General features: G+C 35.1%; 1 protein-coding gene across 1 annotated transcript in view; it reads right to left on the bottom strand.

Annotated features, from left to right (window-relative positions):
* The window catches only part of LOC150099051 (neuron navigator 2-like), a 636174-nt gene that overhangs the window by 408915 nt on the left and 215178 nt on the right, over window positions 1-12081 (bottom strand). Inside the window, exon 11 of the mRNA XM_090405801.1 lies at window positions 2127-3588. Within this exon, the coding sequence (XP_090261927.1) occupies window positions 2127-3588 (1462 nt within the window). The remainder of the gene's footprint in view (window positions 1-2126; window positions 3589-12081) is intronic.

The raw sequence follows: 12081 nt of genomic DNA, 5'->3' as shown, positions 1-12081 counted from the left end.
TGTATTTCACCAAAATTCGAGTAATGCATACTTACACATATTTCTCATCGTAACGATGCAACGTGCGACATAACATGGCTGACTACATACACAAATCGTTTAAATTCATTAAAAATTTTAAATCAAAATACCAATATTACTAGTGATCATACAGTATCAGTTGTCATGCAAATTGATGCGCTTGGTTCAAATTGCTTCTTCAAAAGAGATCATATCTCGCTCATATTTCCTATGATTGCTATCTACGAACTGCAGCAAAGTTTGTTTTATGTCGGTAGGTATGTGTAAATACCCGGATCTTGTCGTGCGCACTTGGTGCAATTAAATGTGTTATTTTGAGTAATAACAAGTTGTAGTGATTGACTTCAATGTCCGTTATTTAAAACGGAAAATTTTCGGTATGAAAGAGATACAAAAGATCATTTAAATCGGTCGAAAACCGCACCTATTACATTTTTATTTTACTAAATGAACTTCATTTCTTGAAAAGGAAAATGTGGTGGGAACAAATTTACACATCTTTCCTTTCGAATAATCTCTCTCTCAGCAATTTCTTTGAAAGTATATTCCGGCTTATACGAAGCATCATTTACTAACTCATTGTGTTCATTATTATATTATTCTGTGAAAATAATAATAATCAAAGTTGCTGATCAATCATTTCTGATTATCTTGAATTCAGCAATTTCTTCTGCTGCTGAATTGAATACTGAACATCCCATGCTCTGACTATTCAAATAAGCTTATTTTAATTCATATGAAAAAATTCCCATACAGTTCTTAATTATGAAAATATTGATTACTTAATTTTGTGTCCCCCGTTTAAGGTACTACATACTGTATGTTTCCTTTTTATTCGCATAAAGCTCAATAGGTCTTACAGAATATCTGAGAAAATTGGGATTGTTTAGCATTACCGTCGATTTTGATTTCAGGGTTAAGTCTGTTCAAGACGCCAAAAGACAGACTGACGCTTCTTTATTCCAATAAAGTTCATGATCTCATGAATATGAACAACCTATTGATTATCGGGGGGGGGGGGCGGTTCTACAGCAATATGCAAAATTATCGCTACTGCTTTTCATGAATTGATTCACAAACATTTTTAAAGATAGGCGATAGTTTCATCAAAATGCTTGGATTCAGTCCTATAATATCGGACAATCTCCTTTCTACCAAAGACGATGTAGTTTGTATGTGAATGGAAAATTATGAGTGGCGGTGAAATGCCATTCAAATATGCGATGGTCATTGTGGTTACTTTTCCCTAATGAGAAGTTCAAATATCCATCTTTTAATACATTTCACGCTAACGAAAGTTCTGATTCCATAAACTTTTGAGAAAAAACATACTACAACATGAAATACGTGTTTATAAATTTGAAAACTTATGATTTTTAATTTAAAATCAGACGTTTAATTTACTGTCAAGCTTTTATTTATGCATTAAGATATGATGCATTAATTTGCCATTAATTACCATTCACTGCATTCGGAAAAATCTGAAGTATTCACATATCAAAATGCGACTACGTACATTTATAAAATAACATTTTCTAGAAATAAATTCAACCCCTCTGCAATTAGTAGCTTAATTTAGCCATTACTTATTCGAATTCTTACTTTCAAATAATTTTCATTTATCATAACTATCAGTTCACAATAAATTAATATTCATGTGTTGAGATAGATCTGTTCTTACATAAGTATTTTGAACCAGGAATTGCTACAGAGCATCATAATACTGTTGCTACGCTGTTATTGTATTTAAAAATTCTGTAACTCAAGTGTTATTGGCTCAAAATTTGCTGCACTACAATATTACAAACTCGTTTATTTCTGCTTCTGAATCATATACAGTAAATATATCTATGTTTAATATGTGTACACAATAAATGACTGAAAGAAATAATAAATATTACTGTGATCGCCGCAACACACTTCTATTCGATATCAAGTAATTTGTTATGCAGACAGCTATTTCTAGGTGAACAGCCTTCTTTTCCTGAATAATTAACAGACGATGTTATTTGTAATCTGTCTCAAACCAAAAAATAACTGTTGAATTTATAGAATATGCAGCATTTTGATTTTAAAATCTGATAAGCAAAAAGTACTATTCTTACCTGTCATCTTGAAGAACGCTGAGTGATTTCATACTATCCTTCCCAAATCCCATTTCTTTTGGTCGTGAAGAAACCCTTCTGTTATATACAGAAGCGCCCCCCTCACTCATGTAACCACTGGTGGCATCATCCATACGGTACATCGCTGCTGGGTGTAATATGTCGCCATCACTCATATAGCCAGCGGCGACATCGTAAGGATCTAAATCGGATACGTAGTCAGCATCCATCACGCTCGAACAACCCGACATGGCTCGTTTCGTAGGTATGCCATAAATTCTTCCCGAGTCTAACGATGTTAAAATCTGCCTCGATATGCCAATACGTCCTGCACCGTCCCCAAGTTCGGATGTGTGAAGACGAAGAGATGACTGCATTCGGCCTGGAAGGATGCGTGAAGATGATAAACTTCCAAGATTGCGAATATACCCGTAAGGTGACGCCCTCATGATGGGTTGCATAGGTTTGATGTTTACCACAACATCATCGCTTTCCTCGTTGGCGATTTCTTTGATGCTACTCAGATCGTGGCTTTCGACTTTGACACTTCCACTGGATGCGACATCTCCCAGGTTACACATAATGGCTGCATTGGAATCTCCTGGTTCGGAAACTGGAATAATTTCACCTGTTCTTGACGGCGTATCCGTGGCTGCCGTGTTGTCCCTACTTTCTCCACTCTCGGATGCTCTCTCTTTGGAATGGCTGGAACTCATGATGGGGGACACCATTGCGATACTCACATTAGACTGCACTCCTTCTTTACACCATTCCGTAGTCTTTGAACGATCCATTTTAAGAAGAGAAGTGGTCCTAGGTTTTGCTTGTCCATGATAAATTCCGATATCTGACTGAATTTCAGCACCCCCTATGTGAACCGGAACATACACGTCATCTCGAGTCAACTTCTGCTGAATCATTTCGTTGACAGGACTTGCATTAGAAATCTGTGAAGAAATTTTTGAATCTTCTCTTATTCCAGATGGAGCCACTTTATTCTCGTCTTTGGTCACTTTGGACGTCCCCTTAACAGCCGCCGTGGGTTTCGGAATGCTGCTGTTCGATGCCATTTGAAAAACGGGTCCTAAGTTTTGGGTAGTATTTTCGGGGATTTCTTTTATATCCTGCGGATCTTCTTCAGAAATTGCTTCTGTGGTGGCAGATGATGGAGGATTCGTAACGGGGACCGACTTATCCTTCTTAAGATTAGATACTTTAGAATGTCGGATGGGATTATCTGGCTGGATTGTTGTGTACTGTTCCTTGTGTTCTTCAATAACAAGCTTAGCTGGAACACTCTGTTTTACACTATTAGTTTCATTATTTCGTTCCCCAGCAGAGGAGGGGGTCTCTTGAGTTTTCTTTGGGTCATGCTGTTTATCCGGCTTCTCACTCTTTTTCTCGCTGGCAGTTTTAGGACCTGATCTGTGGAGACTCTGTTTAGAAGATTCTGTTTCTTTAGCTAGAATAAAAAAAACGGCAGACTACTAGTTTGGGTTATAATTATTACAATAACATTATATATTACAATTATAATTCGTAAAACTTAAATATTCAGGAAATATTTTTAAAAATGAATTTTTAAATGAACATTTCGTATACAGATTCAACAACGAAAGAAGATAAGCAAGGGACTTCTGATAAAGAAATGCAGTAAAAAAATTTTATTCAACTGAACTGATGAAAGTACCTGGTTCATCAACTTAAAATCATGATAATGCTACCATTGAAAGGATATAAACCTATAGAACAGATAACCTCGGAAATTTACTGCAGCTACTAAACACAGTGCTGTTTTTAAGACATTTCATGTCTGGGCGATGACTTTGGCCATAGCTGGTTTTTGGCGTAAGATGCAAAAGAAAATGAGAATTTTCGGGAATGGAAATTAAATTAATTTAAATTAATTAAAAAAACTGAATGTCCGCTCATGTCCCTCAGAAAAATCCTGGAAAATGCAATTTGAATGACTGATAAATGCATCAGCACATTCATGGCGAAATGAAAACACAAAAGGAGAGTATCCTATCCTCTAAGAAAGAAAATCAGATTTGACTCAAATCTCTCTCGCTCTCGGATCTCCTCCTGTCTGAGTGAAGACCTTCCTGATGATGCTTCGCCATTTCTTTTTCCCCTGTGCTTCTCTTATTGCTTGTTCAAGTTTAAGTCCAGTGATTCTTGATATTTGGTTAATCCACCTGTTGCGGGGGTCCTCTTTTTCTTTTCCCACACGGTTTACCCTAGATGATTAATTTTTCCGGGCAGTTGCCTTCCCTTCTACACATGTGTCCAAAATATTGCACTATTCTCTTGTGAATTATATTTATTAGTCTTGTGTGGATATTCAGTTCTTCTAGAATACTTTTGTTTGTTCGTTTTTCTGTCCAAGACACTCTTAACATTCTCCTCCAGCTTCTTCTGTCATCTTTTGTCATTGTCCAAGACTCAGAAGCATAGAGAGAGTTCGAAAAAACTAAGGTTTCTACACGCTTAATTTTGGTCTTTTTGGAGATGTGCATGTCTTTCCAGATCTTAGTTAAATAATCAGTCATCGCTTTCTTCGTTAGTGCTAATCTTCTTATCTTTTTTTTTTTTTTTACATCCATCTTTCTTTGTTATTATCACTCTAAGGTAGTTGAAATTGTCGGCAATTTCAATTCCTTCTATATCTTCTGCGTTATTTAAAACCATTATTTTGGTTTTGTCTTGATTTATTCGCAAAATATAGCTGTGTTAAAGTCATAAGTCATTTTAAGATATCTCGCTTGTTCATTCTGGTGACGCAAAAGAGGTATTGCCTGTACATACGATAAGGATCGGAGAGGATGTCATGACCGAGAGCGATGTGGCTAACTTTCCGGCAAACCCAATTAATATCTACCAGGAAAATCACAACACATAACCATCTAATGACAGTCGTTGAAGAAAACATGTTGTTGAGGTGACGGCCACTCCAATAACAAGGCATGCAAGTTTAGAATAACCCCATTATAAATAGGTACTAGAAGACTTCACTAATGAAGTACTGACTACTGGCAGCAAGGTTATATAGTACATTGGCTTCTAAGGAGTGGTACAAGGAGTGGAACCAATTAAGACAGCGCTTTCGACAGCATCCGAAATGAGCTCTTATATTCCGATGAGTTCTTTTCGTTCATAGGTACCCGAGATAAGATTTTAGCTCTGGGCATGCCTATTAATTATTGAGATTAGCGGTCGACAAACACACACCAAATTATGTCTTTGTTATCAAGTAAGAAATGGCTAATCGTCTCAATGGTTAGGCATGGAATGAAATCAGAAACAACTGTGTGTTAACTCGCTGCAAAATGACAGAATTTCATCTATCTGCAGACAGATAAAACTCATCGCACATATTTTATTGTTAAACAACAGTACTAACATAGTAATAATACTAATTAGGTGAGTCTTTCACCCGACGGAAGATGCGAAATGTAATTACTGCCGAAACTATTAAGGCAATAAGGCCAACGTTTGTCAGTCTGTAAATTGTGTGTTCTTCTGACTGGTTTTCTTGTTTTGCAGGAGTTTCATAAGGAAATAAGACCTTGCCAATCCCGTATGACACTGGTAACACATTCCAGTTCAAAAGCCTTTATCAAGCTTCAAGTCGTATACGGGATTTGAATCGCGATGTTTCCAACTGAAGGGCATCGTCGTTACTGATGCTCTAATCATAGATGTTTTCTGGTCATGTGTACCAGACCATCGTCCTCAGTCCATGGACGCTTTCTTGCTGAAAGATCTGGGTTAGGATCAAGCCTAGACGCGAAGAACCTTTATAAGGTTTTTTCATTTGAAGGTGAGTTAGCCAGTCTCGTATGAATGTGCCAGGGTTTTCCTTCGAAAACTCCGTTTACCCTAAAACAGGCAAATCGTCTAGAACACATCCAATTTACAAATATAATACACTGGCCTGACAGCCCTACTTTTTTGGGCTAAATGAACTAACCAACAAGATTACTGTCCTTAGCAATCATAGAATTTCTCCACACATCAATAATGATAATAATAAACTTATTCAAGTGTATGATTTCAGTTGTCTCGGTCTAAAATGAAGTACTTAATGATCTTTGAGAACAGCTTTGTGAGAATACGTAAAATAAAACTAAGAACAGTTTTGCAATATTCTTGTGTAATTTTTATTTTAATTAATTTTTTTGCAGTGAAAGAATCAATTTCAATTAATTTCAGAAAAAAATGTCATAGTTCGGAAATAAATTTTTTTTACGAAATCCTTCTTGGTATGAAATGCATTTCATCAACCCACAAATTTTAGACCCTTTTAGACCAGCATGGTCTAAAGAAGAGGAATGGAATACCCGAATAAGAATCGGGAAAATTTGGTGGAAAAATAAAGAAAACTGAAAAAATATTGAAAAATTACCTACACGTGTAATAATTTTTCGATTCAAATATGCATCTCATTTTTGATTTAAGAAAAAAGTTTTCGGAATGTAAATATTTTGCAAAAGAAGAAATAAAGACAGCAGAAGGGGAAAAAAAATATCACATTTCTCATTATTATAAATAAATTTTGTAACGCCTTTTCATTCACGAAACTGGAATTTATTTATTTTAGATTATTTATTTTATTGAAATCAGTAACCAGTCTGTTTCTAACTTTTATTATCGCCGCAGTCCGGTGCATTGCTAAGCATGTTAGGATGAGAAACATCGCATTCGATTAAATTGTAATTATTTACATTCTCCCCATTTTCCTAAAAAAAAAAAAAATTCCGTTGAATTTGCTGAGTTGCGTGACGAATATCCTACTTGCACGAGCCGCAGATCGAATTACTCTGGGAAAAAAAAAAAAGGGGGGGGTACGTGTTTTAAATCTAAAGCACATTTAACTTTTATGAGCTACGAGCTAGATAATACGGAAACCTTTATCTAGAACGAAGCATGATAAGTCTGCAAGGACTACAAGCTTCAAACAAGAATAGTCGTTTCACATTGGGCGATGAAAATCATCTGCTACTTAAAGCCATTCAACAACCATTCATACCAAGGTGGAATTCGAACCTAAAGCTTACAGCGTTGGTTGATAAGCAGATGCACCATCCACTTTCTTAAAAGCCATCCTTGGACCTGTTGGTCCAGTGGATAGCTTTATTGGTTTCGTAACACAAGTAGCTAAACAGCACCCTAACAGATGATATCAAATTATCGTCTGTCTTAAAAGAATAGATCAAAATAAAATGTGTTGTTTCGTGAAACTTTTACTGTAAAGCACCTCGAACCTGCTTTTGCAGACTGGGATTGATGACGACTCGATTAAGAGAAGGAACATTGTCCTATCTAAAGCCCTTACTCGAGGTAAATCATACTTCGAATTGTTCCCTCCTGTTTTAAGGAAATTACAAATCATTTTAAATATTTACAAGATTTATAGATGATTCTGTTAAAAAAAAAAAAAAAAAAAGGTTTCAATCTCGTCTAGGATGGAAGTATCTTTAAGAAGGTCTTTTCAAGTGAAAGCGAGTTTGCTGGTCTCATACGTAAGTAGCCCAGCTTTTCCTCTCGAAAACACACACAATACGATTTACAAAACAAAAACATTACAACCAATTGGTTACTCGCAAGGCATCATTTAAGCATTGGTTAAATATCAATACATTGTTTGGTTCCTTTATGGACTTCACATGTCCAACAGATCATCATGCGCTAATTAATATTAATTAATTCAACCAAATAGCTTATTAGACAGAATGATAGTCGGAGGAAACATATTTACATTGTGCGGAATACAGCCATACAGTAAACGAAAAGAAGTGATTATGTTATACCAGTTATGTGTACACGGGAAACACAAAGTAGGCCATTAAATACGCAGAAACAAACCATAAATCGGTTGTTTTCTGCGAAGGGAAAAAAAAAAAAAAAACTGTTCTTTACATTTCTTTGTTTCTTTCTCTTTTTGCACGTGTGCTAGAGTTTTTATCAAATTAATTTCGATGTACCCTGATAAATATCTGGGGGTTTATTATAATCTGGGAAGAAAAACTCTAACTCACTAATCACAAGTGAATGTAGATTTCTTAATTAAATTCACCGGAATTACATGTCTGAATTCAATGGTTAATCCAACAATGAAACTCAGCCAAGTAGTCCAGTTATGGATTCCCCTGGACAATTTAAAATCTGTCTACGCACATAACAATGAGCCTTCATCTATTAAGTATACATAAATAATATTGCTTGCTGCACATGAAGACGCCATACGCAGTTGGAAAGCTGTGGATTCGAATTCTTTAGAAGATGCGGTATATTTGCAAAGACTTTTCAAATGAAGTTGTTTGGATGTGGCACAGTTTTCTCGATAGCAAAACAATCTAATCGGCCCTTGAATTAGCCTACAATATACTGGGCCTCAAAAGCAGAAAAAGTAATTTTTAAAGTGAAAAATGTTGCGGTGAAACAACATATAAAAGCAGACGGAAGAGGACTGGCCACGCACTGAGAATGGACAGAGAAGCAATTCAATTGGTAGCCTTGACACATGGATCCCGGAAGGTCTAAATAACTTGGTCCTAAATGACAGGACAGAAAAAAAAAAAAAGAAAGAAAAAAGAAACGCGGTTCTGCAATTCTGATGATTTTTGTTGATTTTCCATTTTTTTTCCTTGAAAACGAATAATTCTCGTTTTTTTTGAGAAAGCAGTATTTCAACAGATTTTTCTTAAATTATGAATAAATTGTGAAATTTCAGACGTGCAAACTGCCACTTAGTAAGTGATATTATAGAATATTGTGTTTTATTCATATTTATAATTTAATAACTTTTAATAAAATTGAGGGAATCTTAATATAACTGAATATAACTGAATATATGCTGTGTAGCCCTGTGGAAATAACGTTTGCATCCATAACACTCAGTGATGTTCGAAGGTACCCGTTATAGGCTCGATTCTAATCGCCAACTCAAGTTTGTTTGTTTTTTTTTCCATAAGCCTTTAATCAGCCAGTTGCAGATTTAGTCAATCTTTCACACACTGACAGACTTCCCTCCCTTTCGGAAACTTGGGATTTTTCATCCCGCATCTCCAAAAAATCGACCATATAATTCACTCTTACAGATAATAGAAGTGTTACGGTCTATGACCACCAGACGGCAGTAACTTTTGCGGTAACTGCACCTGAAAAGCCTAGATTCATTGTTAACTTCACAAAGTTACTTAGGACTAAAGGAGCAATGCAAAGAGCATCTGCATTGCTCCTTTAGTCCTAAGTAACTTTTCGTGAGTAACTTTTCACTAGTCGAAGATATTTCATGTGAGCGCCTTTTGTTTCCTCGCGCTTTAGTAAAATAAGGATGAAAATAAATATATAATTGCTTGTCAAATATAATGTACAATATGTCTATAAATTTAAGTTTTACTTTTTCTACCTACCATAAAATCGCCATTTTTTATTATTAACTGTGCAACCGACAAGTTCTCAAGCAAACTGATATTTTACGCAGTTACATCATAAGAAAAACGACTAAAATTTCGTAATAAAAATCTTTCGCCTTTCAACAGACAATTCACAAAGTTACAGGCCAATAAAAATTTAATGGGCAAGCATAAAAGCATTCAGTTTAAGCAACCAGAAATTAACAAAGGTTAACCATTCATTGCTACTTCAAAATACGTCACGAAGAGGCATATTCGTTTAATTAGATGGCACAAGAACATCAAACTGAAGGAATCGAACTCTTGAAACCTACGACATTAGTACTGCGAGTGTAATACGGTTTTATTTCTTTACATAATCCGGAAACCTTGCTCAAGAGATCAACGATGACACCACCTTCCCACTTACTGGATGCCACTTCAGGCATCCAGTAAGTGAGAAGGTGGCCTCACATCGGGCGGTGAGGATGTTAGGGGATAGTTTGGAATGATTTAACTAGATAATCATTTTCTTATATATAATGACTTTCCTGCAGGGAATATTTGCATTTACATAGCAAACAAACATTTTCTAGAAATAGTTCTTTAATAAGACGGTACAAATTGTTGGTGAAAGCTGAATCACAAGAGGTAAACGCTTGAATGAAAATCTAAAGCGTTTAGCATAACACGTTCTGTCGATCCATGCTAAAAGTTCGTGAGTTAAACTTAAAAAGAAGTAAACTAAACTTAAACCAACATATTCAAATTTCGTTTATCTGACGAAATCCTTCTACATGATGTAATCACAGTGCATATCAAAAATATGCACTGGTGGTAACGAGCTATTTTTGCAGAATATTTTTACTCCAGTTTCACAAAATGCACACCGCCAATCTAATTGGTTTTAGCCCTCCATAAGCATAACATTCTACTCTAGCTGGCAAAATTTAATGAAATTTGACGCTTACAATCTTAACTAAACACCATCATTCCAATTTCGGTTTCAAGCAGTTTCAGTGGGTGGCAATACGATTAGGAAATGCAAAATTATATATTAAAAAAAAAAAACGACTAATGTCTACCGTTTATAATCCAAAATCACTAAATCAATTGTTGTGAGAATGTGGTGGCGCTGCAATTACGATTTATTACGCGATTCATTATTAAAATCCTGAAAGAAGACTTAACATTTTTATATTAAAAAAGAAGTATGCTAGGAGAAACTAAACGGAAAATTCAAGTATGTATCTTTCTTCTGATTTGTAAATAACTTTATCTAATAATTAAATATCATTCAATCTTAACTATAAAGCGAGATTCGGACTATAAAATATAGTTTCAGCATCATTGAGATATTGTTGAAATGTCGTTGTTTAATAAAATGCTGGCTTTTAAAAGATGGTTAAGTAGCAAAAAGCATGAAGATGAAACTGAATACAAAAAATTTAAAAAAAAAGACAAGCAATAGCCAAAAGAGAAACCAGAAAGAGACACAGAGAAAGCTGGGAAAAATTTGTATCATATCTAGACAGTGTCATACAAAATAAGACCCAATGTGTATAAAATACTAAAACACATGAATGCAGATATAAAAGAAACTGAAAATATAAATTGTGAAATAGATGTAAAAGAATTCTTGGATTACTTTACAGATCTGGACGGATAATACTGGCATCAAAAATAATTACCAGAAACTTACAAAATACCTTAAATGATATGATAACAATAAAAGAATTAAAGGGCAACCTAAATAAAATAAAATAAATGACAAATCAGCAGGAGAAGATGGGATAAACTCGGAAATGTATAAATTTGCTGGAAAAAAATTTCATCAAAGATTACTACAATTTTTAAATAAAATACATATACAAATGGACAAATACCAATAGAATGGAATACAAGCATAGTAATACCTATTAATGAAATAAAGAGCCAAAAGGCTTCACTTCGGCGATGTAAAAATTATTTAAATTAAGGGGATATTAAATTCCACATTATTTCAAATCTGAATAAGAAAACTAACGTAGAAATCAAAGAGTTTCATGCCGAATATAACAAACTATAAAAGTTCGGCGAGTCCAAGCATGAGCAAACACCTAGGTGGTACAATACCGGGAAACTCGTAATAATGGTGGATAAAGGTAGAATCGCTATTCTTAATATTTGCCCTAATGTAAAACTCATACCCTAGGAGTATGTTGTTTTACATTAAGGGAGACAGGTCACCCCCAGACCGGTTTCAACCTTTATTGAGGTCTCATCAGTGAGTAGGTAGACCAAATAATACCAACATACCAAGATTGTAGTGATAATAGCTTTAATACTCTACAGTACGTGTTGTCAAAAAGGTGCACAAATAAATTAATGAAATAAAGAGACCCCAATAAAAGTTGAAACCTGTCTGGATACTGACCTATCTCCCTTAATGTAAAACAACATACATCTCCAAGGGGATGAGTTTTACATTAGGGCAAATACTAAGAATAGCGATCCTAGTTTAACCACCTTTACTACGAGTTTCCCGGGTTTGTACCACCCAGGTGTTTACTCAC

This window comes from Typopeltis vanoorti, chromosome 15 (genome assembly GCF_054136105.1).
Source record: "Typopeltis vanoorti isolate ZY-2024b chromosome 15, IOZ_Tvanoo_1.0, whole genome shotgun sequence".
Classification (NCBI taxonomy): domain Eukaryota; kingdom Metazoa; phylum Arthropoda; class Arachnida; order Uropygi; family Thelyphonidae; genus Typopeltis; species Typopeltis vanoorti.
This window is presented reverse-complemented; position numbering and strand designations above follow the sequence as displayed.